Source organism: Daphnia pulex, chromosome 10 (genome assembly GCF_021134715.1).
Source record: "Daphnia pulex isolate KAP4 chromosome 10, ASM2113471v1".
NCBI classification, from domain to species: domain Eukaryota; kingdom Metazoa; phylum Arthropoda; class Branchiopoda; order Diplostraca; family Daphniidae; genus Daphnia; species Daphnia pulex.
Genome location: NC_060026.1, coordinates 7107822 through 7135112, shown reverse-complemented (window position 1 = coordinate 7135112; position 27291 = coordinate 7107822). Strand labels below are relative to the sequence as shown.

The 27291-nt window shown below is 36.5% G+C and overlaps 4 protein-coding genes across 4 annotated transcripts; 3 read left to right on the top strand and 1 right to left on the bottom strand.

The window, feature by feature from the left end:
• Positions 1-681: 681 nt before the first annotated feature.
• On the bottom strand, positions 682-11743 carry LOC124206100 (mucin-5AC-like). The gene is made up of 4 exons (XM_046603746.1): positions 11558-11743; positions 4096-6132; positions 3395-3561; positions 682-1467 (listed from the first exon to the last, which is right to left on the bottom strand). The coding sequence occupies exons 2-4, from the start codon at positions 5921-5923 to the stop codon at positions 1315-1317; spliced, it is 2148 nt and encodes a 715-aa protein (XP_046459702.1). The 5' UTR covers positions 5924-6132; positions 11558-11743; the 3' UTR covers positions 682-1314.
• Positions 11744-17487: 5744 nt separating this feature from the next.
• LOC124206104 (exosome complex component CSL4-like) lies at positions 17488-18540 on the top strand. The gene is made up of 5 exons (XM_046603749.1): positions 17488-17642; positions 17703-17821; positions 17917-17986; positions 18043-18221; positions 18305-18540. Exons 1-5 carry the CDS (start codon positions 17507-17509, stop codon positions 18509-18511), a joined length of 711 nt encoding a protein of 236 aa, XP_046459705.1. The 5' UTR covers positions 17488-17506; the 3' UTR covers positions 18512-18540.
• A 30-nt stretch (positions 18541-18570) lies between these two features.
• Positions 18571-21635, top strand: LOC124206102 (protein SERAC1-like). Its single transcript, XM_046603747.1, has 13 exons — positions 18571-18742; positions 18816-19141; positions 19225-19349; positions 19420-19536; positions 19601-19868; positions 19941-20128; positions 20236-20354; positions 20527-20628; positions 20727-20854; positions 20913-21071; positions 21143-21289; positions 21344-21413; positions 21479-21635. The coding sequence occupies exons 1-13, from the start codon at positions 18675-18677 to the stop codon at positions 21576-21578; spliced, it is 1917 nt and encodes a 638-aa protein (XP_046459703.1). The 5' UTR covers positions 18571-18674; the 3' UTR covers positions 21579-21635.
• A 250-nt stretch (positions 21636-21885) lies between these two features.
• On the top strand, positions 21886-25998 carry LOC124206103 (mitoferrin-1-like). Its single transcript, XM_046603748.1, has 6 exons — positions 21886-22218; positions 22883-23153; positions 23333-23569; positions 23631-23692; positions 23761-23862; positions 24241-25998. The coding sequence occupies exons 1-6, from the start codon at positions 22099-22101 to the stop codon at positions 24565-24567; spliced, it is 1119 nt and encodes a 372-aa protein (XP_046459704.1). The 5' UTR covers positions 21886-22098; the 3' UTR covers positions 24568-25998.
• The last annotated feature ends 1293 nt before the right edge of the window (positions 25999-27291 follow it).

Genomic DNA, 27291 nt, shown 5'->3' with positions numbered 1-27291 from the left:
GACTTCCTGTGTGATGCCATTGTCCTCATTTGCGACATTTTGACGTCTTCTTCTTTCCGTTGACTCTGGTTTCTTTGTGTTACCTTAATTTAAAATTATCTCTTGATTATTTACCGAGTTAGTGGCTTGTTTCGTTGACTGTTCAACGCCTTCTGCATAGCGATCAGCGGCTTCTGCTGCGCGCGCATTTTCTAGCATTTTTTGTGGGGAAAGTTGATCTCTTAAGCACAATTTTCGGAAGTTGCTTGACTTATAGCCTTGAATAATCTGTAATTTAATTTCTAAGTCAGAATAATTAAAATCACACGTTGTTACGAGTTGACGGAGTCTTGTTGCAAAAGCATCAATGTTTTCGCCTGTTATTCTTGTCTGGATCCTCGGAAATTAAATACTTCAAAGTAAGTAAGTATTTCTATCGCCTTGCTCATCGGGCAGGGTGTCGAATTCGTCTTTAACTTCGTTTCCTGCGTAATGAAGCAGTAAGGCCAGTCTTCGCTTGTCGGTAGCCGTTTTTTGGTCGGCTGAGTCTGCATTTTTTTAGACTACATTCCAAGCAAGAATCCACTTTTCCCATCTCAAGCCCGCGGTATGTTGATCACAATGAATTTGAAACTGTTCGGACTGGTATCAATTCCATTATTAAATGTAAAGGTTAAAACTTACTTTGCCTCGTCACCAGTGTAATATTCTTTTATGTGTATTCACTTTTAAGCTCTCTAGGCCTACACGGTGAACGGTACATGTTATGAATTACTGCACTACTATGAATGAATACTGTGAATGCCCTAATGAATACAAGGGGCAGCGCGTTATATAGCAGCGTGTGGCATATCCTATTACATGATGCTACGCTACGGGATACATAATATAGCTACACTACAGATTCATTATCCGTTTATTACTTGTGAAGCAAGGCGTTTCTTAAAGTACGACGATGAAGTATAATTCCTTCATCATTTTAAAAGAAAATTATGTAATTTATTTTAAAGTATAAAGTTCTTCGAAGAGGAGGCTGTTTACTCTCTAAACGGCAGTTCATTTAACCCTCTTTGATAAATTACCCCAAGGCTTTAAAAATTGGTATTTGTATGTAAAAATGAAGAATGTAATAATGCAAACGGCAAACGCTGGTAAGATAAATTTTTAAAAGTACATGATTGTAAAAAAGGATTCCAATAAAAATATATTTTTAAATTAGAAAATCTTAAAACATTTATTGGTAAAAAATTAACGTATTGCCCAAGGAACTTATTCAGTGGAAATTATGGCGGGGCGTATTTTTTCAGTTGTTGCTTCTGCATTAGTGGATATGAACTAAAAAGTACCAGTGTTGTGAATCATGGTCCAATTACATTGAATCCAGTCGGTTTGACCAAGACGAGAAGATATGTAAATGTAACTGGAACTGGAAGTATATTTTTCATTTTCCATGAGTGGGCTCATGATGGGATCCAGTAAACCTCCAATCTGGAATTAGGAATATGTAATTAATAACACAGGAAATGTTATTATTCAAAAATATTTATTTACTGTATGACTAATTTAAAAAAAATTGAACTTAAAACTAGAAAGGCTGCATAAACTGTTGCTCGACTTTTTATGGAACAACAGAGCAATATATTCGATCACTTAATCGACAAAAGCTTACATATAAAGTTACACTTTCTCAATGAATTAATTCCACCAGTTGCCACTATTTTTAATTCGCCATGGCAGACTGGGGAATGATGTTAACAAAAGCATCGGGGAGAATAAACTAATAAAAAAATAATAGATGATGCGACAAGTCAGGACAATATCCAGTTTGTTATCAATGTAACACAAAATTGGGTTATTGCTTTCAAAATCGACTAGAAAGGAAATATGATATCCAATTGAAAAGATGACCCAACATTTCATGAAAAGATACAGCTGTTACGTAGGAAAATCATATATGCATTTAACTGTTCTCTCGTGAGGTATCATTTTCACTGTCACTGATATCATTGTCAAAACCTGAGGCATTTTTGTGAGGTACTAAAAAAGATTGCAATCTCCTTTACTTTTAAATAAAATCCACGGATAGCAACCTATAACAGTAATTCAAATGCTTCTCAAGCTAATAGTAAATGAGTAAGAAGAAAAAGCAAAAAAATTAAAAATTTTCTCACAAAGAGGAATAAATAATAGAATAAACTTACTGGAGTTCTAAATACTCGGGGTAATGACATAAAACACTTTCTTTATTTCTACAGAAACCAATGCGATAAGAAGTATCTCTATCCCTATTTCCATTCGAAGGACATCAATTGTATTTGGATTTGGAGCCGTTTTATAATCGCATTGCAACAAGTCGTCTTGAGAAATAGGAAGTGGAACTTCCGAACAAATAATTGAAATTTGAGCGTTAGATGGCTTGAACTAGTGGACAAAAAATCAAGGTCGACAGCTTCCCGGTCTTTGTTCGCAATTATCTTTAGAAACACCATAGACTGTTTTTATTTCCATATATGTCCCTGTCTAGGTAGATACCATGTGTGAGTGATATAACCATAGTCTCGGTAGAAAGCTGACCTCGTCTAGCCTAACTCGCTCTACCACTTTTTACAGTACCCACCAAGCTATTAGGTACACCACCCTTTTTTCAGTGCATTCTTATGACACAACGTGTCTTAGAAAATATGATTTTGTTTTGATACCATTTAGTACATACACAGAATTATCATTTTAGTATAATCATATTATGTCCATTGCGGACGTCAATGTTAAAGTACCGATAGATTACCAAACGTTCGGTAGAGTTATAAGAACAGTTGGTCGAGTTGTGAGATCCGCGAACCACATAATTAAAATTCAATAGCTTGATCCTGGGTAAAGACTTTTTGTCTTTTATTTCTGAAGGGAGTTATATATATTTGGGATTAGGAATGAATGTATCAATGGGAACAAGGGAGATATTACTATGAGCAACATTCTTAGGATATATAAAACTGTATGTAAGAGAGAGCGGCAATAGGAATAACAAAGAAACACTCCCTGCACATACCGTTTGTATGTCTAGTTATACCGACAGTATATAGTATTAATGTCCCAGAAATGAAGGAGTGTTAGTAGGGTACTGACAACCAAAAAAACCAGTTAAATTATCAAACTAACGAACTGGCTTGTGGGCAAGGGATTCACGGGCAAGGGAATTGTTTATTAATAAATTCCTTGTTATACCTAGGATAATTCCCAAAGTACACCTCCCTTCCCTATTCTGTAGGCTACAAGTAGCTTTGAGTTACCATCTATAGCACCATTGAATTAACAAACAAAAAAACAATCAAAATCGAATTTGTAAATTTTTAATGGTAATGCTAATTTGAGTGAAACAGAAATAGGAATCTCGTAGTTTTTAAAATAGTCCACTTACTTGTGCGAAATTGCTTGCTTTTGTGACGTTGACCACCGAGCAAGATAGCTGAATTATCTGGTCAGAAGATGCGTATATGTAAAAGCTACACTGTATCGCCTGATCAGATTTATTATCAAATGGCTGAATGGTCCCGCTTGCTGCTGTTGTTGAACTTTCACGACAAACTGTAGATATAGTCGCCAGGATAAAAAAAAATTTAAATCTATATAACGTGTTTTTTGTTTTTGAGAAAAAAAAAATATTTTTTCATTTGCAATCGATTGTGGTTTTAACCAATCGACTTAGCAAAAAATTTGGATCAAAACCGTTCTCTTTGTTTATTTTTACAGCCCCTAGCGATGATTTCCACTAAGAAAAAAACGGTCTCTTTGAGTGGCGAATCCCTTTTTAAACCTTGTAGCGAAGATTTTCACAAAGAAAAGTGATTTAGATATAATTGGAGAGGAAAAGGGTAGGTTTCCTTTTATTCACACTTTTCTATCTTTCTTTTATTTCCTGTGTAACTGCTAAACCTAAAAGTACCCAAACATAGCAATTCTTTAGGGTTGTACTGCATCAAACATGAGATAAAAGCAATCCTAGATGGCAACCTCGAACAACTCCATACAGATCAACGCAATGTCTCAAATTACTTGCTTTAGCTATAATGTCATCAATGGAGTAAATATTTTGTTTTAGATTTGGTCAATCATATTTACATCTATATATGTGGTGTTCTTCATTCAATGTCGTTTTTGATGGTTCCGTAGTAGTAAGAGTGGGCTCTGTGGTATCGATTTGCGTTGTCTCTGTAGTCCTAAATGTTTCAATGGTGTTTATGACTTCTGTGGTATTTGTTGGTTTGTCCGTAGCGAGAGTTTCCTTTGTAATGGTTGTTTTTGTTTCTTCAGTGGTATATAATGGGTTTACGGTGGTTGCTGTTTCTTCTTTAGTGGTCAATGTTGATTCAACAGCAGTTGTCATAAGACCTTCTGTTGTTGAAATAGCTTCTAAAGTTGTTGTTGCGTTTACAATAGTAGATGTTGTATCTGTCACAGGTTTCAGTGTGGAAGTCGATATTGCCATGGGCTTAGTAATTGTAGTTGCCACTGTCGTTAATTGCGTTATTGTACTTGATTCTGCAGTTGGTTCAGTGATTGTAGTTGACAATGTAGCGGGTACAGCTGTTGGTTTTGACCCTGTCGTTTCAGTTGTTGTATTTGACATTGCCATAGTTTCATTGTGTGTATTTAACATTGTCGTAGGTTTACTTGTTATATTTAAATCTGTAGTTGGTTCCGTGTTTGTAGATGATATTGTGTTTGGTTTACTTGCAGGACTTGAAAATGTTGTTGGTTCAATTGTTGAAGTCGATATTGTCGTGGATTCAGTGATTGTAGCTGTCATTGTCGTGGGTTTATTTGGTGTATTCGATACTGTTGTAAGTTTACTTGTTGTAATTGATTCTGTAGTTAGCTCAGTGGTAGTAGTTCTAGGTGTCGGCGTAGTTGTAGAAGTTGACATTGCCGTAGCTTCATTGATTGTAGTTGACACTGTCGTGGGTTTACTTGTGGAAGGTGGCAATGTCGTGGGTTTCGTTGTCGGTGGCATTGTTGTCGGTTCCATTGTAGTAGATAGGACTGTAGTTGGTTGAGTGATTGTAGTTGTTGGCATTGCCGTGGTTTTGGTTATTGTTGATAATGTATTTGATTTAGTGGATTTAGTTGACATGGTTGAGAATTTAGTTGTAATTGACATTGTGGCGGGATTATTTGATGTAGTTGACGTTGTCGTAGGTTTCGTCGTTGTTGTCATTGTAGTCAGTCTAGTTTTCGCTGACATTGTCGTCGGTTTAGTTGTTGTTATTAATGTTTTAGGGGGTTTGGTGGTTTTAGTTGAAGTTGTTGTAGGTTTAGTCGTTGTTGTAGGTCTAGTCGGTTTTGTCGATGTAGTTAATCTAGTTGTCGCTGACATTGTCGTCGGTTTAGTTGTTGTTTTTAAGGTTTTAGTTGGTTTGGTGGTTTTAGTTGAACCTGTTGCAGGTTTAGTGGTTTTTAATGACGTTATTGGTCGTTTAGTTGTCCTTGATGTAGACTTCATAGTGGGATTAGTAGATTTCGATGACATAATCGTTTGTTTAGTTGTTTTGGTGGTTTTAGTTGAACCTGTTGTAGGTTTAGTGGTTTTTAATGACGTTATTGGTCGTTTAGTTGTCCTTGATGTAGACTTCATAGTGGGACTAGTTGTTTTCGATGACATGGTCGTTCGTTTAGTTGTTTTGGTTGACGTTATAGCGGGTTTGGTAGTAGTAGTTGGAATTTTTAAAGTGGTTTTAGCAGTTTTCTGAAATATTGTCGTTGATTTAGTTGTTTTTGTCGAGGTCGACGTTAAATTTTTGGTCGTCTGTGTTGACAATTTTGTCGATTTAATTGTTGTCGTTGACTTTATAGTAGGTTTGATAGTGGTAGTTGACAATGTCTTGGTGGTTTTTGCAGTTGTCAAGAATATTGGTTTATTCGTCGTTGGTTTAGTTGTTTTTGCTGACATTGTCGTGGATTTTTTGGATGAAGTGGAGCTAGAAGTTAATTTAGTGGCTTTAATAGTTATTGGATTTGGTGATGTCCCTCCAATAGTTGGTTTCGTTGATATTTTTTTACGGTTGGTGTTGAAGATAAGGTAGCATTGAAGGCCTTCTTTGAAGTCGTCAGTGGTGAATTTGACTTTACTGGTGTTGTCTTTAGTGTAGTCAGTGAATTCTATCAAAAAGAAAGACATTGAATAACGTCAAATGAAAGAGACGTGTCACGTAGTCCACGTTTGTTGTTCATTTTTTACCCTCTCTTCCACTCAGACATACATTACCTTAAGGTTTGAGAACCCGCGAGAGAACCTTATGAAAAAAGGCGATTTTCTCGGCGCTTCAAAAAATTCAATTAACGTTGGAAAGCGACGAAATGTTTTTGACGTAGTCATTAGAGTTAGGATTAGGCTAATTTTTTTATTATTATTTTGTAATCAGGGGAAAGGTAATTTTCGGGCCGAGCCCTAAATTTAGGAACACCTCATAGAGCCTTATGTAAAAAGGGCTACTTTTGCGGCCTATAAATAGTGAATGGGTAAAGCTAGAAAGTTGGGGTTTGTTTTTAAAATAAATAGAGCTGCGTTAGCTCTGGAACATATTAAAGTTCTAAATTTTTCAGTAAACAGAACTCTGTCCAGTTTTTTAATAAAAATCCGTTTTTCATTTTTGCTGTTTTCTTCCCTAATTACCCCTCGTGTAGAGATTTCGAATATACTAAAATCATCGCGAATTTAACAAAAACGGGAGGAAATCTAGAGTGGGAAAAAAACAAAGGAAATTGGTTATATTTTCATACCCGCCTCTAACACTAACGAAATGTAGATTTTCAATACGAACGGAATTCTTATTAAAAATTTTGTAGTTCTTTTTACTCATAAAATCTGGAAAAGGTACAAAAAACATTTCGTCGCTTTCCGACGTTAATTGAATTTTTTGAAGCGCCGAGAAAATCGCCGTTTGCCATAAGGTTCTCTCGCGCGTTCCCAAAATTGAGGTAAGTACTGCATTAAATCCAACGGTTGATGCTTTTAACATAATCTAACCCCACCTAATATTAACCTAACCCTACCAAACCAAACCTACATCATATTCTTAATTAACAACCCGAGAAAATATAAAATAAAATTTTTTTTCTATCTATTTTACGCTTACATTGAAGATTATAAATCATTTTAAAGTCTAAAGGTATGCGAAGAACAAAAAGTTGTGCAACTTGTCGACTAGTTCGCACCGTAGTGGTGGTTGGTGGGAATGCTGCTGCAAGTTTTTCTTGATTCTACTTGTGAATCCATTATTGCTATGGGCTGACCTTTTTTATTGGTCTGCCATAACGTGACTAGCAGACTTCTGTTTTTTGGGGTTACGACCGACTGAAAGATCAAATATATAATATAATAATAGTCTGCCCATCCCTATATACGTTGAGATTATTTTCAAAAAAAGGTTTGTACATAATTAAAACATTATAGCAACTTATCTAGATGGCCATTGCTAGGGGTTTGTTTGGACAGACGCTCGGGGGCAAAATCGAATTTCAGGGAGATAGGGAAAACTGAAAACGCCCTCTTTTTCAATGATGTTACCAGGAATCGTCCAGTTTCTACCCTCTAATTTAAATTTATTAAATTCTGTGTTTATTAATCAGAATTCAGTATTTTTTAACCAAAAAAGAGAAACGATATTTTTCTACTTTTATATATTCATAAAGGGACATTCCACGCCAAATCGACAAACCTTGCCGCGGTCGAATTAAATGTTGAAATAATAATTCTTTAATATTGGTTAAAATAATTTTTGCTGGTTTTGAAAAATAAGGTGATGGATGGGCGTGGCAACGATTCATAATTGTAGCAAAAATGTTGACCGTACCTACTTACTTTTTTCAACTTCTATAATCTGAAAGGGGAAAAAATTGTAAAAAATGCTCAGGACTTTTTTCGAATAATAACTAGTTTTAGAGACCAAGTGCGAAGACATTGGACATCACAGGTGGCAGCACCATAGATTCTACTGAACGCTAAAACCCCCTACTTTGACCTACACTATGCGTATGACCTAAAACGTTTTTACAATGCTTTATTCCGTTTTGTTACAGTCTTACTTAATTTGTTTAATTACACCAAAGGTTGTTACCCTAGCTTCAGTAAAAAAAAATCAAATTAATTCCAGGAAATGCAAAAAGAGTAAAATTTGTCGTTCTTTAAAAATTCACAGGAAAAGGTCGATATTTACAGTACCTACCAGAAGTTTGGAAACGCGCGAGAGAAGCTTATGTAAAAAGAGAATTTTCGCCGCGTTCCCAAAAATCGGGTTTTTGACGGAAGGCATCGAATTTTTTTTTAAGTAGCCATAATGGTTGGCTACTTCCTGAATATTTTTTAAATTTTTAAAGCTAAGGGGAGGGCAGCTAAAAATGGATCCAGAAGTTTGGAAACACGCTGTAGAAGCGTATTAAAAAGTGGCTGCTTTGACGCTCTCTAAATAGGAAAAAAATAACCCTACAAAGACGCCAAGTTGAAATAAAGAGCAAAGTTAGCTCTATGACAGGTGTCATTTTCAAATTTTTTGAGTTTCATTTAATACAATGAATTTCAAATTGAAAATGAGAATTGTCATTTTCGCCCATTTCACCCCTTCTATCCCATCCCGCGGTGTTGTCGCGTGTCCCTCTTTGTTTCATTTTCGGAAGTGGGAAATTTTCGCCTTTGCTCTAGTAGGTGATATTTACCCTTCCTAAGAAAATGAAACAAAGGAGAAATCTTTTAATAGATGACTAAATATTGTAGATGACTATGCCATCTACTGTTTGTGCAATTTTCAAGTAAAAATTGACAAATTTGAATTTTTGGCAATTTTTTAAGTGCCACACCCTTTCGTATGGAAACATATGGCGGAAGCGCCAATGTTTCCAAACGTATAATCTATGAATTTGCGGGTAAAGTGCTATTAACAAAAATTTCAAAAACATCCATGGTGAAAGCATATTATTCCCTCTACTAGAGGATTTTTTAGTTTTTCTCTGCGATAACTCGAACGTGAGTTATCGCGAAAAAAATGGGAACACTTTGGCCCGTAATCCGCCGTGTTAGCGCGGAAACACTCGTCGTGTTTTCAAACTTAAGGTGGATACTGTATATAAAAGATAAGATAGTAAAACGTCGATGTTTAAAAAATGGGTGTTCCAACAATACATTTTTGAAAACTTTAAACTTTCTTAAATTTTTCCCAAATTTGGTTTTAATAAATGAAATGTAAAGGGATGCTTCAATTGTTTATAGGTGATCATTTTAAAAATATTAAATATTGATATGGAAGGTCGGGGTCATGTTGGACGCGTCCAAGGTTGAATAAATCAATTTATTATTAAATTAGTAAGAATTAATTATTTTAAAAAACATTAGCAAGTGTAGAATTTCAATCCCCATTTAGGAATAGAATTTTGGTTATCTACGTTTTATATTTGTAAGATATCTTAAAAAATAAAAATTGCGGAATTTTTTCAAAGAATATTTTTTTACATTATTTCGGTATTGTTCAAAGAAAAAGTCAAGAAATTAAAATACATGACATTTAATAATAGAATGCCCATGTTTTATAAAGTCCGGTGATTTTTTCATGTACAGTTTTTTTTCAAATATTCATGGGGATGCTTTAAACAGGCAATGTGGGCTGAAATTAAACTGCACGGGGGATACGGAAAAAAAGCCTGCCAGGGAAACGCCCCTTTTTTTAATGGCTTCACCCCAAATTGTCCAGTTCACCCCCCCCCCCCAACCCTTATTTAATTTCAGAATTGAAGTAACTTAATTACTATATATTACAAAGCTTATTCAATAATATATCAAATAGTATATTAAAATATATTTCAAGATATTTATCAAGATATGTAAAAAAATATTCAATAAAACTGAGGAATGGATTCTTTTGGTGGGGTTGTCCAATCTTTCACCCTAATCGTCCTATTTCACCCCTTTTTTTTATTTTCGTAATTTTTTCTAAATTCTATAACTAAAAAAAAATTCGACACCGGGAATATTGAAAAAATATCGAACATAGTTGGAACCATAAGCTGTAAGTTTACAAAATATTTTTTATCATATTTCAACAAATTTCTCAATTATGAAAAAAACAAAATTTTGTCCAGGATAACCCCGCCCTTCCCTTTACATCGCTAAACCCCTAACAACGTGATATTTAAATCACTAAATATGTTTATTTATTTACATTTTATTTTGTTATATATTTTAGGATACACATTAGGCAAAACAACGTTTTAATTTGAAGCAAAAAACATCATCTATTTTCTGTGACTTTTCGAAGAACGAAGATTTTTACACTTTTTGCAATTTTGGGAATTATTTAGATTTTTCTACTCAAGTTAGAATAACCATCTTTAATATACAGTAGCTACCAAAAGTTTGCGAACCTCCATGACTACTTTTAAAAAAATTTCGTTGTCACCCGTCAAAAATTCGATTTTTGGGAACGCCGAGAAAATCACCTTTTTACTTAAGGTTCTCTCGCGCGTTCACAAACTGTTTGTAGCTACTGTGCTTAAACTAAATGGGTAGTAATAAAATAAGACAGTATGCAGAATCAATGGGGCTGCCTGGTATGCGATGTCGAAACACTTGGTCCCTAAAATTAATTATGATTTCAAAAATCTTGAGCAGTATTTTATCATTTCTCATTCTTTAAAATTCTAGAAAATGAAAAAAGTGAGTTCCGTAATAATGTTTGCTAAAAATATGCCCCGCCCACCCATCTCAATAATTTGTCAAAACCCTTCGGCGAAAAATCTTGTTTTAACCCATATTTAAGATGAATAATCACAGATAAAATCGATTCAGAATTTTTACCACGCCAAGATTTGTCCGTTTTGGTGTTGAATCTTGACCCTTTTTTATTTATCAGATTTAGAAGATGATGATAGAGATTAAAGAAGATGAAAGATTGAGAAATTTAAATTTTAAAAAAGGTTCAAGGAGATGTGAATCTGACATTAAATATGTTTAGCCTAGGCTACACTACAGCTTTTTTAAGGCTAAGTAAATATTTCCTCAAAAAGGCATTAAAATCTTAAATATTTCTTAAACATATTAAACATTTTATTTTATTTGAAAACTTTTTAAATTGAGTCCACACTTCAAACCGTGGGACGGGTAAGAAACTTTGTCGCGCACAAAAACTGTGGTAACAATTATTTTGTTGATCTCATTCCTTAATAGCAATTCATTGGCTGTCCACTAAAAAGTGTAATATTTAAGCCTTAAAAAGCTTAAATTAAAAACGTTTTGAATTTTTTAAGCTTTTTTAAGTTCTTATCTACATATTTCTTGAAAATATGGGTTACGTAAAAAAGTTTGGCAGTTTGAAAGCGAAGACAGACAAATTGTTAAGAACTTTTTAAGGTTTTTTTTTATTTTTACACAAACCTTAAAAAAACGCTCGAGTGTACCCTAGGCTTTCATTATAATATGCCCAAAAAGTTAAGTTATTAAACTTAAAGGCCAAACTTAAGACATAAATAAATGAGTCTCATTCCGTCATGGTCTCGTGGACTAAACTAATCAACCAGATCTGAAAGGTTAAACACTTACCCCAATTATGATAAAGCAGACAGCTTTAATAAAGAAAATGGAGAACCATTTCATTTTGAAGTGTGGTTTGAGAGAGCTTGAGATGATATGAAATACCAATGACTAGCAAGTAGTAATAAATATGGAAAAGAGTAATTCTACAAAAAAATGCTAATCTCTCGTTCTACTTTCCTAAAAACTGCTGAATACATCGGGTACCTAATGCGCATATTTTGACGACATGCTTACCATATGGCTAAACTAGACCAACAAATGGCTGATTTATTCGACATGAATTTAGAATGAGTAAATGCAGAGAACTCTAAATCTCCATCCATGTGAAATTGGACACAGCTGTCATAAAAACAGGATGTAAGCTACCTGAAACCATATTTTAATACACGAAAAACAGTAAACATATATAGTCAGTTCAATAATAGATAAACGCGGTTTGCAGACTGCTGCCCGAAAGAAATGGAAATACACATTCGAGAGCTAACTTTGTATGAAATGTGCACGATCGTTAATTGAACATTATTTATGAAAAAATATGCAACACTCAATAAAACTTATTAAAACCCTTTTGTCTCGAAGGTACCTAAGTCTTCTCTTAGATTATAACTGGGTCATCAGCCCAAATCCGATTATTGGTCTCTTTCTCACACCGTGTTTTCTATAGGCACACGGAACGTGGCATCCCCCTTTCAAGCCTATCTGAAAGCATCAACCGCCCTCGTCGCCTTCCTCTTATTTCGCAGCCTCGTCCTCTTCTTTGTCCTTCATCCAAAAAACCGCCTTCCTTTACTTCTTCTTCGTGTAACCGACGATCCAACCCCAGTTTGTTTTTTTTCTTTCTCGTCTTCTCTTTTTCTTCTCATTTTTTTAATTCTCGTCTTCTTTCTCGTCCTCGTCTTCTTCCTTATCCATCTTCCTCAATCCATTTTCTTCCTCGTCCCCGTTCAATCAACGATCCAGTCAATCGGCCTCTTTGTCGTCGTCTACCCTACGATCCAGCCTCTAAGGTCTCTCAAGGTTTGTCTTTTTTCTGGTTTCCTTCTCTGTCTAATTGACGATCCAACTTCCAAAAGGTCATCTTTTCGTTTTCTTCTAACCGACGATCCGCTTCCTCGTCAAACCGCCGATCCGTTTTTCGTCGAACTGACGCTGCGGCCTCGGAATGGTCATCTTTTCGTCTTCGTCTAACCGTCGATCCAGCATCCAGTATGCCTTCTTCATTATTCTGATCCGCTTATTCAGAAACCCTCTATTTTATCTTGGGTCTATCAACTCTTACGCTAGGTTAGTTCAACTCTTACGCTTGGTTAGGGTTCGTCTTTAGTTGATTCTTTGTTGTCATTGTTTCCCCACTAGATGTCTTTGTTAGAGAACAATCAACGGTAGAATAACTGTTAAAAATGACTTTGTTGCAAATTTTGTTTGCGGCGGGTGTGATTTTTCTAGCGATATTTTTTATTAGTCTGCTAGTCACGTGTTCTGGCCGATCGGTTTAACACACAGCACAACAGCCAATCATCATCTGAATCAAGAAAAACTTTTTCGTATCTTTTCCACTGAAATGGTGAAGAACCCACACGAGTAACCATGACTTTCGGTTAGGTATACTACGAATCTGTCAGCCTGGTGTGTGTCACGTTCGGCACCCTAGCAGTGTGATAGCAAAGCACAACAGCCTTCGGTCCCAACTCTACTTACCCCCTAAAGGAGTAAAAACGTCTATCGGCGGAACGGACTTTTTCTCATTTTGTCATTTTAGCTAAAAAAGGGGGTATACCCTAAATAAAAATTTTAATTCAGACTTTTTAATGAGCATTATTTGTTCTTACTTTGTAAGTATGAAACCCGGACAAAATCGTACTGTTGGATCTTAAAGCAATTTATAATCAAAAATTTGTATTTGGAAAATATATGGAGTAATTATAAAAATTAAATTATTATATATTAAAACTTTTAATAATACTTACAGTATCAAACGAATTTAAAACACCCCTCCCCTTCGTTTTGCGAGTACATTCTTGTTGCGCTACGTGTCTCATTGCAACTCGAACAACTTTTGAAGGGCTAGAGATGGAGAAAAGACGATCTACAAATTTGATCAGATTTAACCCCACGTCTCTACATCCTCGTTTACCAATTAAGTACACCCACTTTTCCCCGCCATAAGCACAGTGTTAAAATCGGTCATTTAAAAAATTAGAAAACAACACTTTGAATATAAAAGTTTTTTACCAAAAGATGCATCATCAAATGGTAGATAAAAATAAAATATTTTCATAATTTATGAATATTTTCTAAACAACTTCCCTATCCATCGAAAAGGGTCTTTGCATGAATAAGGGATCGGGTGGAGATCATAATCATTCGAATCAGTTTTTTACGCTGATTCTCGCATTTTTTTTTATTTTTTTTTTTATTATATTTTTCTACCGTAATCTCTCTTCAAAGTTGAGATAAGCCCCTCGCAGAACAATACAGACCCCCGCCATGTTCGCTAGGCGGTCCTTTAAATGTGATCAATTTTCAGACGACCATCATTCAAATCCAAATCAGCCTTTCCGCATTTCGCCTTTACGCCCTAGAGGCAAAAGAGGGTTGTAGGTAGCCATAGGCAGCACGAAAAGGGTTATTTGGGTGAAGGTCGTCTGCAAATTGATCACATTTAAAGATCGCCCACCAAAAATGGTGTGGGGTCCGTTTTAAAGTGGGGGGAGCTTATCTCATCTTTGAAGAGAGATTACGGGGGGATTATAATTTTAAAAATAAAATAATAATACTATGAGAATCAGCGTTAAAAACTGGTTGCTAAAACCCCATCTAGCGACGGCTATTTTACATTACTGTGTATGTAGAACATGTTTAAATAGTGATTTGAATTTTTTTTACCCGTGTAAACACATTTTCTGGTGGAGGTCGGACCTATTGCCATGCCGGTCCGACAGGGCAATAGCCCTCTATGGCTATTGCCCTGTCAGTGTTAATAACCCCATCTAGCGACGGCTATTGCATTTTACTTTACGTATGTTGCATTTTGCATTTTTTCTTTAGTCAAGGCCTATTACACCTTCTTAAATTGTATCGTTCACGACTCACGAATCATGTGAGTGTTATCATGTATGTGGAATAATTTATGTCCCCATCACAAACTATAATGGATATGATGATTCTTATACCTACGATTGTTACTGAATTCTCAGGTTAGATAACCGTAATAACAGTAAGCGTTTTGTTTCATCTCGTTCAGTGCAAATAAGTGCAAAAAAGTAATCATTCAATTAAAAAGGCATAATAAAGGTTAAAGGGACGTGCTAGTTAAAACGCTATACAAGACACGGTGCACTTTAATGTGAAAAGAAATCATCGCGGAAATCTGAAAACTAATCAGTGGATCAAACATAAAAATCACAAATCACAAATCAGTGATTGAGAGGGTGATCTTTTACACAAGCAAAAAACATTTTCGGTGGTTCTTGTATCATAAAAATCAATTGAGAGAGATAGTACACGAGTGACGGTAAACACACTCTTGTGTAAAATTCGAAGGCAGGACACTAATTAAAACTGTATAAACGAAACTCTATAAACTAAAAAATATAATTGGCGCAGGAATACATAGGTAGAAAGATGAAAGATTTCAATGTCACGGAATCAGATCGATCATTAAAATTCAGTGAACTATCCGTCTTGTTTAAAAAATATAACTTAATGTTATTTTGTTAATTAATATGCGGTGATTGAAGTGCTTAAAAAATAATCGACCCGGGGGAAGAAAAGCATTCAAAGTGGAACGATTCAGTGCAACAGGCGTGAACCAGTTTTATTTTTTTAAAGTAGCAGGACGGCAATATTTCCTGTGTTCATGATTTTTTTTTTTTTAGACTATTGAATTTCCGTTAATTCTCTCAGACGTAAGAGGGTGAACGATGAACCATGCGCAGCCAGTTCTGCATAAAACGGGAGACGGAAGAACGGGAGTCCCGTCGGTTAAGTAGTTCAAATCTTTCGTAGCCTATGTATTTCTTGTTTGATTCACACGTTACGTGGGAATCAATCTGCAGAAAAGGTCGATAGGGTGAGTCACGTTGCTGGTTGATGTTTATTCAAGGTCGTTAACAACCCCTCGCACCCCATTCTGACTTCTGAGAACTCCGGCTCAACCTTCAACCAACCAACTGAACAAGGTCAAGGGGGGAGACTAAGGGTGACTCACTTTGTTGTTGTAAATAAACCAGGTAAAAACCCAACAAATGCGTTGCGTTTTTCAAAAATGTCTTACTATAAACGAGTTTTAAAACTATTCATCCATAATGATACGAAATTTTATAAAATATCCATAATTAATATACAATAGCTTACTTTAATTTAACTCTAGTTTTGTTGGATCCAAACATAGTAAAATAAAAAAAAACGAGAAATTATTTTCGTGTTAACTTATTCCAGATTAAGGTTTATAATCATAAGAAAACAAATTAAATGAAAAATTTTCTGGGATAACTTTACAATATTAAACGTTCCATATTAAATTATAACTTTCCTAGTCGTTAATTCTACATAGTATTCATATGGATTCAAAAACGCTACAATTTTTTTTCTTTTGAAGTTCATCTTTCTCATATGCTATTTGATTGATTTTTATGAAAAAAAAATCATAAACATCCCTTCGGATACCTTGCTAATAACGCAGGTAGCTGACATCATATCGTGACATGTGTTTTTCGAAAAAATAAAATTTTTGTCATAAAATTTGTTTGTAATTTTACCCTATGCATCTTATTTTAAAAACCCAAACCAAACCTAAAAGTTTTACCATTAAGATTGTTCTTGGTTCAGAAAGGCTACCAATAGCCGTCGCCAGGTGGCGGTTTTAGCACTGACAGGGCAATAGCTCTCTATGGCTATTGCCCTGTCGGACCGGCATGGCAATAGATTTCACGCAATTTGCTGGGACATGGCAGCTTTGTCAGGGGTATGGAGAGAAAGGTATGGGGGTCTTTCCATACCCCTGGCTTTGTTAAACACACTTTCCGTACCATGTCGAGAGTAGGCATGGTCGAGAGTACTCAAGGCATCATCTTATTGGGTAAAATGTGGCATCACGTGACTTTTGGCAACGTCTATTGGGAGATTGACTGTGTGCATGGACTACTCTAATTAAGGACGGGATTCTTCGCCTATCCTGCCTTGTTAAAGCTAGTCGGGTGGGGTATTTTCATGAAAACATTAATAAAAAATATCATTAAATTCAGTTTTTTTTGCTGATTCCAACTATAGATATAAATCTTAGTGAAATAAACTAATCATTAAGATATTATAAATTTACTTTCAGAAGTAGGGGTAAAAGGATAAAACACCGGTGCCATCTAGCAACCAAACACCCTAAGCTCTTAAGAATATACGCTACAAGGTAAAATATAGTTAGGCAGCTATGTCAGAGGACTAGATAAGAGAGTGGTTTTTTCTTTCTCTCGGTATGCATGCATGGGCATCTGCTTGCAAACTAACAAGAGCTTAGGAGGTTTGGTTCCTAGATGGCACTGGTGTTTTGCCCTATTTCAAATTTTTCGTTAAGGAATTGGAAATATCTCTATAAAAATAAATGTTAGGTATAGGGCTCTTCGGGATCTGTTTTATTTAGCCGATTTATCTGGCAACGCAGCATGGTTCGAGACTTTTTTAGGGCGAGAACGGGGAGAAGAGGGAGAATGGGAGGACACCCTCCTCCCTCCCATTCCTCCCATCCTCCCTCTTCTCCCCGTTCTAGCCCTAAAAAAGTCTCGAACCATGCTGCGTTGCCAGATAAATCGGCTAAATAAAACAGATCCCGAAGAGCCCTATAGGAACATATGGTAATTCTATGATAATTTTTAAATTCTGATTCTGATTCTCCCACAAAAAAATTTACATGGCCGACATAGGAAACGCCGAAGAATATACCGTCCTTAATTAGAGTAGTTCATGCTGTGTGCACACTTAACGAACCCCACCCGTGAGCCGCCCAGCAGTCGACGTTTTTTTCTAACTTCGAAGTTGTTCTGGTGTGCGAAAAAAATGACGAATAAAGAATCAGACAAATGTGTAATATGCACTCCCGGTAATATTAAAAAACATATTTTTTTAGTTGTCATTTTGATAAAATGTTTGCATTTTTCAGGACAACGCATATGTCTGTCGGATAACCAATATATTGGAGGAGCCGGAACTTACACAAGACAAGGTTATATCACATCATGTTTAGCAGGTGTTGTTAAAGTAACTTCACAACCTGATAAGGTTAGTGGTTAAACAGTGAAATTAGATCAGTGAAACAATTCATTTGGTGTGAAATAATGAACTTCCGAATATTATGTTCAAACTTTTCTTCCTAGAGAATCCTGATAGAGGTTAGAAGTGGTAAAGAACAGACAGTTGTTCCATCTGCTGGTGATGTGGTTACAGGTACTGTTTAAATTATGTGTTGAATTTTGTGAATTTCATCTTAAACCTTTAAATAGCCAGAGTAACACAAATAAATCCTCGCTGGGCACGATGTGCCATTTTGTGTGTTAAGGACATTGTATTGGCAGAACCCTTTAGAGGACAGCTGAGGAAAGAAGATGTGCGTGCTACAGAAAAGGACAGGGTTGAAATGTACAAATGTTTTCGTCCCAATGACATTATTTTAGCAAGAGTGGTAATTATTTGATTTTGATCATTATTTCAACTGTAAAGTGAGTATGACTTCTAAGATGAAATTTTTTTTCATGTTGCTGTTAGCTCTCATTAGGTGATGCACATTCCTATGTTTTGTCAACAGCAGAAAATGAATTGGGTGTTGTTATAGCATACAGTGAAGAAGGTACTCCTATGGTTCCAGTAGGATGGCAAGAAATGCAGTGCCCAAAAACTTATGTTAAAGAATTGAGAAAAGTTGCAAAAGTTTCGCCAGAAACAATTTCAAACGAAAATGCAACAGGCGTCTAGATTATATTAATACATGAAATTTGACAACAAAGCTTTTCGGATTTTATTTTATTGGTGTTTTGTCGACTGCTTGCGTTTCTGTTCAATTCATTTCATTTTCTCCAAGTTCCTTTTTTCTAATCATAATTTATATTCTTATAGTTTTTTCAAGCATGTAAATAAAATGAGGAAACATCGCCAAGTGAAATGGAAAAATTTGCCGAAATCTCTAGCTGTCATTTTTATAATTGGGTATTTCAATTCCTAGCGAGTTCTTGTAATCAGCATATAGAAAACTACAATGTATCTTTTCTTTTTTATGAAGAGGAGGAACTACTCTGGCATACCAAATTCATTCTTTAAACCGCCGGTTTTCATCTTTATTGTCAGATGCCGCAGTTGAGAGAGAACGTCAAAAGGCTGGGTGCTATATTGCTATTCCTCAAACTGTAATTGAAACTGAGATTCATGCTATGACCTCTAAACTGAAAAATGTTGAACAAATGGTGGAGACTCTTATGAAGGGACCAACACATCTTGGTCTTGATTCAAATCCCTGGCATCTTCTTCGAATTCTTAAATCAGAACTCCCTTCTCATACTCAAGAACACTCCACTGCTTTAAAAACATTGGCTACTTCACATTATAATGGTATCTTCAAATATATTATTTACAGATTATGGTTATGGTTATAAAGTGTAAAATAACTGCTGATTATTCTTTATATAATATAGTTGGATTATCCCAGCAAATTGCCCAAGCATGTGATTTCAGGGTTAGTGTCAAACTGGCAAGAACAAAAAATGTTAACCTAAACTTGTTCCTACAACCCCCTGCTTACATAATTTCAACCTCTGAGGTTTTAAATTATATATTTAAAAGCTTATAAATGATGTGTCTTTTAAACAATCCTATATCCTCTATTATAGCCCATAGAAGATGTGTTAAACCACATTCTTGACAAAATTCCTACCTCCAATCAACACACTTGTGCTACATATTTTCTTAGCATTGCTCAAAAAATTACTGAAAAAGACAAAGATGAAGTAAGTATTTCATTTATGTAGTAGTTGATGAAACTTGTATAATATGATTCATTTGTTATTCCAGGAATTCAATCTTAGATGGGATCCTGATACTGCTAGAATTATACATCCGGGAAACATTGTTCAAATCGTAGAGCTGTACTTACAAGCTTTATTGGAACTGTCTCGTTCATTCGAATCCTCAATTTTAATGGTGCAAAATGGACTTCTTGTCGCGCTCTGGCGAGTCGTGCATATGTTCAACAAGGAAGCAGCGCTCAAAGCATTGTGTGTTAATATAATTGTGAACATCTCTTTATTCTCTCAGCTCCATCATCAGATTTTTCAATCAGGTATACTGTATAAGAATTTAAAACGTAATAAATTTTACGTAAAAAATTAACTTAACCTAAAAAATTAAACAGGTTGGATTGGCCTTTTAGCAGAATTTTTTGGTCCTCAACATGCTTCTCTAAATTTAGCTGCTGGAAAAGCTCTAGCTAATATGGACCAAAATAGCCGCAAATGTGGAGTATATGATAGATCAGTTTACCTGCTGCATCCGTTGTACGAGGATAAGGATGAAAGCAAGAAACCTTGCGTTAGACAAAATGTAGTTGGTCAAATTACGCTATGTTTTGCTAGTCTCATAAATGTTTACTAATTTTCTTTACATTACTTGTTAATATTTCATTCATATATCGCATCGACACTCGACAGGCAAAAAAATGGAGCATGGATGTTATTTTCGTTCATGGACTTCTTGGAGGGGTGGGATGGACTTGGCGGCAGAGTGAACTACTCGGCATGAATAGCGACTATAGCGAATGCTGGCCAAGGTATAATAATAATAATAAGCTATGATGTCATGCTGGCTCACTAGGTAAAGTTTATGATTACTCATGTGCGAGTCGTTAAGATTAACCATAAAAGAGGAGGTTGTGTTGACCCGCTACACCCTTATAATCTTTATTTATTTACTAATTTCAATGGGAATTTATTATTTTACAGGGACTGGTTACCGGCTGACATTCCTGATCTCCGAATTCTAGGTGTCGATTATGCGACTTCTCTGTCACACTGGAAGAGTCGATGTCCGGATGATGCACGTAGGTAATGGAAGCATAAAAATCGGAATAAGGGGGATTTGTATTGGTTGCTTTGAGACAAAGTAGAAATCTTAACCTGTTATAAATCATTTATTACAATAGGAGTGCAATCAATTCTAGAGCAGACCAAATATTGCTTTCACTTAAGCTAGCTGGAGTGGGAGGTCGACCTATTGTTTGGGTTGGACACTCCATGGGAGGCTTGCTATTGAAACAACTTCTAATTAACGGTAGGGTGTTGTGGATCCGCTCTCTTCGGAATATTCACTAGCTGTTATTCTTCCCTAGCTTCGAAATCTACTGATCCTGAGCTACAGAATATAGTCAGGAACACAAAAGCATTGTTAATGTTAAGCGTCCCACACGACGGATCAAGTGTAGCAACCTTGAATCTACCTGCGCGTTTCCTTCTGCTTCCTTCTGTAGAAGTAGAAGAATTAAGGAAAGGTGAGTAAAAGACAATGTTGTAATACTACTTTTTGTTTCTTTATCTACAGAGAATTTCTTGTGCAATGCAGGCTCTAACATACTAGATAATCTGAACTTAGAGTTCAAGAACTTGTTGCTAAAATTCCCAATAGGAATTGTCAGTCTAGTGGAAACCAAAGCAACGCTAGTACAACCATGGGGAATTGAGTTCAAATTTGTGGAACCAAATTCTGCTGGTAAACCCATACTTTATATGTATATACATTTTTTGTTAATCTCTTGATTTTTAGATTTACTTTCCGCTGGTGAAGTTCATTATTTACCTGTTGACCATTTTGAAATTTGTAAACCTCTTAATAGGTATAATTTCATCTTTATCGTCTTAAGTTTTTGTTTAACATCCGAATCTTTTTATTTTTTTTTAGAAATTCATTTATCTACCAGCGCCTTATTAAGCTGATTCTGGGAGTTCGGGTAGGATCTCCACCAAAAGATCTAGTTCTCACACTACCTGAACATAAATAGGAGATTTTAACCATTCAACTAGTACCAATTTATGTTTGAATAAAGTGACAAATGATTTAAAATGTATCAAATTATTTACTATTTAGATATAATGCCAAAATAAGAATAACTGGCAATGCCATTTGAAAATACTCAACATGGTGTATTTACAATTTTAAATTCATGACAAATTTTTTTGGACAAAATAAAATGAGAAGCTGGATTTAAAATTAGTAATACATAATTTTTTTTATATGTATATTTATTGTCATGAGTTTTATATTTTAGAATCCTCGAAAGCCCGATACCCACGTGTTTATTTTACAGGCAACATTGGGCGGCTGTTGTGTACTGTCGTCTGCTTGTACAGATCACAACTAAAAGTAAAAACTGAAAAGTAGCAGGACTACTAAACGAAAGGAACCTTGGAAAATTCGAAGGAGTAGAAGAAGCTCTATCATTCGATTGAGCGCTCTCGATGGTAAACCATCGAAGTCAATCTCATCCTCTCACTCATTCCAGTGTTTATCTCTCGTAAACGATGGCTGAATTCGACGAATACGAGTCTTTGCCTACCTCGAATTCCACTACACACATGATTGCTGGTTCCATGGCTGGAGTTTTAGAGCACTGTGTAATGTATCCAATCGACTCTGTCAAGGTAATTTAGATGAGACATTAAACCTTAATTTTTGAGCCAAATAACTATATAGTTGGGTGGGACTTGGGAGAAAAGTTATCGTTCAGTCTGTACTAGTCTAATGCATTCCATGTTTCCATAATTAGAATTTTCCCTAAATTTCTTATTCAGTATGCTAGCATGTGATGGACATGGGTATCAAATATTGGATGCATTCATAATAACCTGTCTTTAGACAACAAATATATTTTTTCTGGTTTCTTTTTTGGAGGCTTATTCACATTTATGCCTTTTACATTTACGCCTTATTCACATTTATACTTTCTCTCAACGTAAAAAGTCGAAATGGGCGAAAAAATATTTTATTTGATGGTCATATCTTAATCCGGGAGTGTGCTTATGACGAAGGATGTAGCTTTATCACTGTGACCTGTGTCTCTCAGTCGAAACTTTCCACATCAACTTGTGGCTCAAGTTGCACTGCTAGTACGCCGGACAGCTGATAATGATAGTGGGGTTGATAGCGCGGTTCTATGTTTATGATTACTATTGGCCATCCGAAGCTAGCAGTGTGTGTGAAATGTTGATAAAGCCAATAAAAACATGAACTTTGGAAGATTTCAAAATATTTCTCAAAAGTGCCCTCTCATTCCATTTGATTAATATACTGTTTTATCTCATGCAGACCCGTTTACAGAGTCTTGTTAGCGCCAATCGAAGTCTCGGGTCAGTCCTGGTGACTATGATGAGAGATGAAGGGGCATTGAGACCTCTTCGCGGAATTGGAGTCACGGTGGCCGGAGCTGGACCAGCTCACGCCTTGTACTTTGCTGCCTATGAGCGATTGAAAGTTGATTTCACATCGACAGGCTCAGCACATCATAACTACTTGGCTCAGGGAGCAGCTGCCTCCGCTGCCACTGTTCTCCATGATGGAATTATGACGCCAGCGGAAGGTATCCATCACGTTTCCGACAAAGTTAATGCGTGTAGCTTTGACAAATCCATATGATCTGATGACCGACTGTGTTTCCCTTGAAAAAAAAATTAACATGAAAATCCCCTGCTAGGTACATCATATCAAATGTGATGGATGTAATTTGATTTGTTTCTTTTTTCTTGGGTGCGCTCACAGTGGTGAAGCAGCGATTGCAGATGTACAACAGCCCCTTCCGGTCCATGACAGAGTGTGCCCTAAAAGTCTATAAGACGGAAGGATTTTCCGCCTTTTATCGCTCTTACGGCACGCAACTCGCCATGAATGTGCCGTTCCAGTGTGTTCACTTCATCGTGTACGAGGCAATGCAAAATGCCACCAACCCCGAACGCACCTACAATCCTTTAGGTCACGTCGTCTCGGGTGGAGTTTCAGGTGCGCTTATTATTCATGTTTTGTAGGAGATATGTAATAACTATCCATTTTGGATTCATAGGAGCCCTTGCAGCTGCCCTTACCACGCCGCTTGACGTCTGCAAAACTCTGTTGAATACTCAGGTAATTCCTTGTTTTCCAGACATTCGATTTCATTTTGAACTTAAATCTCAATTTTGAAATCATTTTAGGAGGCTGAAGTTCTGCAGCGAGCGCAGAAGACGCAAATCAGTGGATTTGTTAACGCCGCCAAAATGGTTTACCGACTGGGCGGTGTGAGCGGCTTCTTTCAGGTGAAAAATTTAATAATTTTCTTCTTTATGGGTCCACACCAGTTAATTTTCAAAAATCAACCTATATACATCTATGGATCAAATTGCTCAGCCTTTTTAACTCGTAAGCGTCGAATTTCGATTCCGTGGCAATGGTGCATTGCCTTCCTATTCACCTTCCTCCCCTTTTGTTGCCAACAAGGTTAGTCATACGAGTTGCGTGAAATGTGAAATCGCTTCATCGTTGTGCCACCCAGAAACCCGAGTCCTTGAGCTGTTTGTCGAACTTGCTTGTCGTTTGTTCGGCACAGTGCCTGTTTTTTTTTTATGATAACATCGAATCAATTCATGCGACATTTTATTAACCAAATTTTCTCAATTTATTCTCTTTGTTTTCAGGGATTGCAAGCGCGTGTATTGTTTCAAGTTCCCTCGACGGCTATCTGCTGGTCCGTCTACGAGTTTTTCAAATATTTTTTGACAAAGAACGGACTGAACGACCAAAGAGAAGGGGGCGGAGTCACGTATGAAAAATCCGACAGGGTCAGCGGAGGCTCAGGAACTGGCTATCCGCTCAATTCGTTGAACGACGTCTCATCTAACAACGCTATCGTTGGCGGTGTGTCTTTGGGGGCTGGCCACGTCCTCATAAAAGAGGACCTACTTCCAACCGGATCTGCCGCCAGCTCTGCTTTGTCAGCCGCCCGTGCCTTGGGTGCTGTTTAAATATTTTTCTTCCTTCTAAAGCAAAGAAGTAGAATGAGAAAAAAAAAAAAAAAATCGCCAAGTATCCCCAATTAAATCCCCAATCTCTAGGTCACGCCTCTCTTTCTCTTCCGTTCCCAAGATCTGTCAAAATTAATAAACACATCTTTCTCTAGCGACAACTCAAATGGCATTACGTATATAAATTTGCACCAGAAAATGTAGCCACAAAAATTACTTGAATTCTTGATGCCATATGAAATTGTCGTTAAAGAAAGTACGTTGAGTTATTTTGATAGCTCCCATTCAATTCTTTTATACATCCCGGCTGCCTTCTTTTGGATCCTTCTTCGGAAATCATGTCTATGTTATCACATGTGAGTTAATCATTCTGTAGGAGCACCGTAACGATATCGTTATTTGTATCCTTTTTTTTTTTTTTTTTTTAATTGTTATTGTTCCCCCTCCTTCTTTTTTCACTGTTCATTTTACGTTTTATCCATTTCCGAAGCAGCTGTTGCCTCGTTGGGGTGATTAGCCTTTAGATGAGGCAGTCCTTCCAGATCTGAGTCTTCTAGTCTGTGATGCTATTTTCCTGTTTTCCCATTTGTTTATTAACTTTGGACGCTTCGCGTTAGGGGGAAATCATTTTTTTTCCTTTTTTTTCTTTCATACCAAGTCCCACAACAATCTCTCTTCAAATAACCTCAACACTTCCTTGCAGAAAGCAACGATGAAGTTATTCTATCACAGTGATAGTGTGTTAAAAAAAAATAACTAACCAAATTAGATTAGAAAAAGCAAGAAAAAATTTATTGGCCTTTGAAAAGTCTGGCCGCTAGGTGGCACTTGGGTTCCAGAGTGAACTAAGTTGCCTCGTTCGAAATGGTGCGGTTTTTTTTTCAGCCTTTTAGATTTGAAGATTGTTTCCTACACATTTTCTTAAAATTCGGTGTTGGGATCCTTTTTTAATCGACTCTTTTTTTCCTCACATTCCAGATGATGTAGGAGAACGGGAGAAAAATTAAATGAGACCCAGTTCAAAATTTGTTGGATTTACTTTATTGATACTGTGACGTAATTATCACCCGTTTCCTCCACACCCAACTCCCCTTATTTTTTTTACAAGCCTTCTGTCGCTCAATGATGTCAATGCCCAGTGACGGTTTACTGAAATTGATGTTCATCAGAAGGTATAGGGGGTGAAGTGAAGTGGAAGAGTCTATTGTTTGCATAGTATTGACGGAAATGTATAACGACTAGAAAACGAAACGAAGAAATAAATGCATCAATGTAGGAAAAGATCGATTTCTACTAGCAGGCTTGTTTGGGTTCGTGTGCTATTTAGAAGGCTAACCTACGCTGTGTAATAGAGAGAGTCTACGACCATCCAAGAGTGGCTCGTCTAAACGGTTGACTATATCAATAAATACTTGATCCTTGGAATTAAAACTTCTTCTTTTATTTCTAGTCTTTGTTTTGTTTTTTTTTTAATTTCAGGAAAAGAAAACTGCCTACGTCGCATGTTTCGCGACTGCTGCTGAAAATAGACAAGAAAAAGATTTTTTGATTTTTAAAGAAAAGAAAAAAGAGCCATGCCCATATAACTGCGGTCACAAGCACGCAAGCGTCTCATGTCTCACCCCGAGCGTGCCAGGAGCGCGCGGGTGCGTTCGGATGGATGGCGATAGAAGGAGAGAAGAAAAAAAAAACTCTTTCCACTGGAACTTTGTCTACGCCTGTTTAACCTTCAACGTCAGATCCTCTGCCTCGAAGGCCGGGCTGCATACCTGTGCCCAACACACACAGACTCCCATACGACTGCTGGAACGACTCTTTGTAGCTGGACGCGCAATCTCCAGATAGGGCGGAAGGACGAATGAGGAAAACAATCGACTTAACCCTGGTCTTTTTTTTTTGTTTTTTCCTCAAGAGAACTGATGATATTATTGTGTTTAGAGGCGTACGAATACGTCGAGTAGAAGAGTCAACAAGAAATAGAAAGAGCCATATGGAGTCGACAGGACTGACAACAGCTGTCGGTAGGTTTGTTATGTAAGAATGTCTAATGTTGTGTTTCTCTCTCTCGTTCCCGAAAACTGGCCAGGGGAATAAAAAGAGTGGCGCAGTTATGATCAGGAATGGCTGGAAAAATGGCGATTCGGTGGCCACTAAGAACTGGGTTGTTGCGCAATAGTCCACCACCTGAATAAGGAGAGAAACGTTTTAATATTTCGACAGAGATTTCAATGCGCAAAAGTAAGTCGAATTTAGTAAACAGATGAGAGAGAGCGACGAGAGACAAAGATGGTTCATCATCATCATCTAGAACTCAAATTGTTTCTTCATCCCCCGAAGTCCCGAACGAAGCAAAAGTGCTGGTAATTGTTCGCAACTTTCCTGGCTGCTGGCCGTTTGACTTATTATGCAGATCTCATGACAAAATTCAAAAATATAATACAAATCAGCACACACAAAAGCGGAGAAACAGAGAGAGATGATGATGTGGCATGAAAGAGTCTTATTACTAGGAAGAGCTTAACCCTTTTTTATTTTTCTCGGCCACAGCCCATTGAATGTCATTGTTCATTCATGGTTTTATTTGCGTTCCTACATTCTCGTCCCCATTTTTGTTTGTTTGCCCACAAGAAAAATAAGACGGTCGGGAAAAAAAAAATAAACAACATGGCGTCACCGTATAGAAAGGGAGAGCGTTTTCTCTTTAACCCTTTTTTTGGACTGCAG

What these genes read in the sequence shown, in the direction of transcription:
- LOC124206100 (XM_046603746.1), bottom strand. Translation starts at nt 5,923, where the DNA reads ATGTCAGCAAAAACAACTAAACCAACGACGAATAAACCAATATTCTTG. An exon ending in AGAACACCACATATATAGAT is followed by an intron (nt 3,562 to 4,095) that starts GTAAATATGATT and finishes CTATATCTACAG; the next exon opens with TTTGTCGTGAAAGTTCAACA. An exon ending in AAGCAAGCAATTTCGCACAA is followed by an intron (nt 1,468 to 3,394) that starts GTAAGTGGACTA and finishes TCCTAATTCCAG; the next exon opens with ATTGGAGGTTTACTGGATCC.
- LOC124206104 (XM_046603749.1), top strand. Translation starts at nt 17,507, where the DNA reads ATGCTGTGTGCACACTTAACGAACCCCACCCGTGAGCCGCCCAGCAGT. An exon ending in ATGTGTAATATGCACTCCCG is followed by an intron (nt 17,643 to 17,702) that starts GTAATATTAAAA and finishes TGCATTTTTCAG; the next exon opens with GACAACGCATATGTCTGTCG. An exon ending in TAACTTCACAACCTGATAAG is followed by an intron (nt 17,822 to 17,916) that starts GTTAGTGGTTAA and finishes TTTTCTTCCTAG; the next exon opens with AGAATCCTGATAGAGGTTAG.
- LOC124206102 (XM_046603747.1), top strand. Translation starts at nt 18,675, where the DNA reads ATGAGGAAACATCGCCAAGTGAAATGGAAAAATTTGCCGAAATCTCTA. An exon ending in AACCTTGCGTTAGACAAAAT is followed by an intron (nt 20,129 to 20,235) that starts GTAGTTGGTCAA and finishes GACACTCGACAG; the next exon opens with GCAAAAAAATGGAGCATGGA. An exon ending in TGTGGAACCAAATTCTGCTG is followed by an intron (nt 21,290 to 21,343) that starts GTAAACCCATAC and finishes CTTGATTTTTAG; the next exon opens with ATTTACTTTCCGCTGGTGAA.
- LOC124206103 (XM_046603748.1), top strand. Translation starts at nt 22,099, where the DNA reads ATGGCTGAATTCGACGAATACGAGTCTTTGCCTACCTCGAATTCCACT. An exon ending in ATCCAATCGACTCTGTCAAG is followed by an intron (nt 22,219 to 22,882) that starts GTAATTTAGATG and finishes TATCTCATGCAG; the next exon opens with ACCCGTTTACAGAGTCTTGT. An exon ending in AAACTCTGTTGAATACTCAG is followed by an intron (nt 23,693 to 23,760) that starts GTAATTCCTTGT and finishes AAATCATTTTAG; the next exon opens with GAGGCTGAAGTTCTGCAGCG.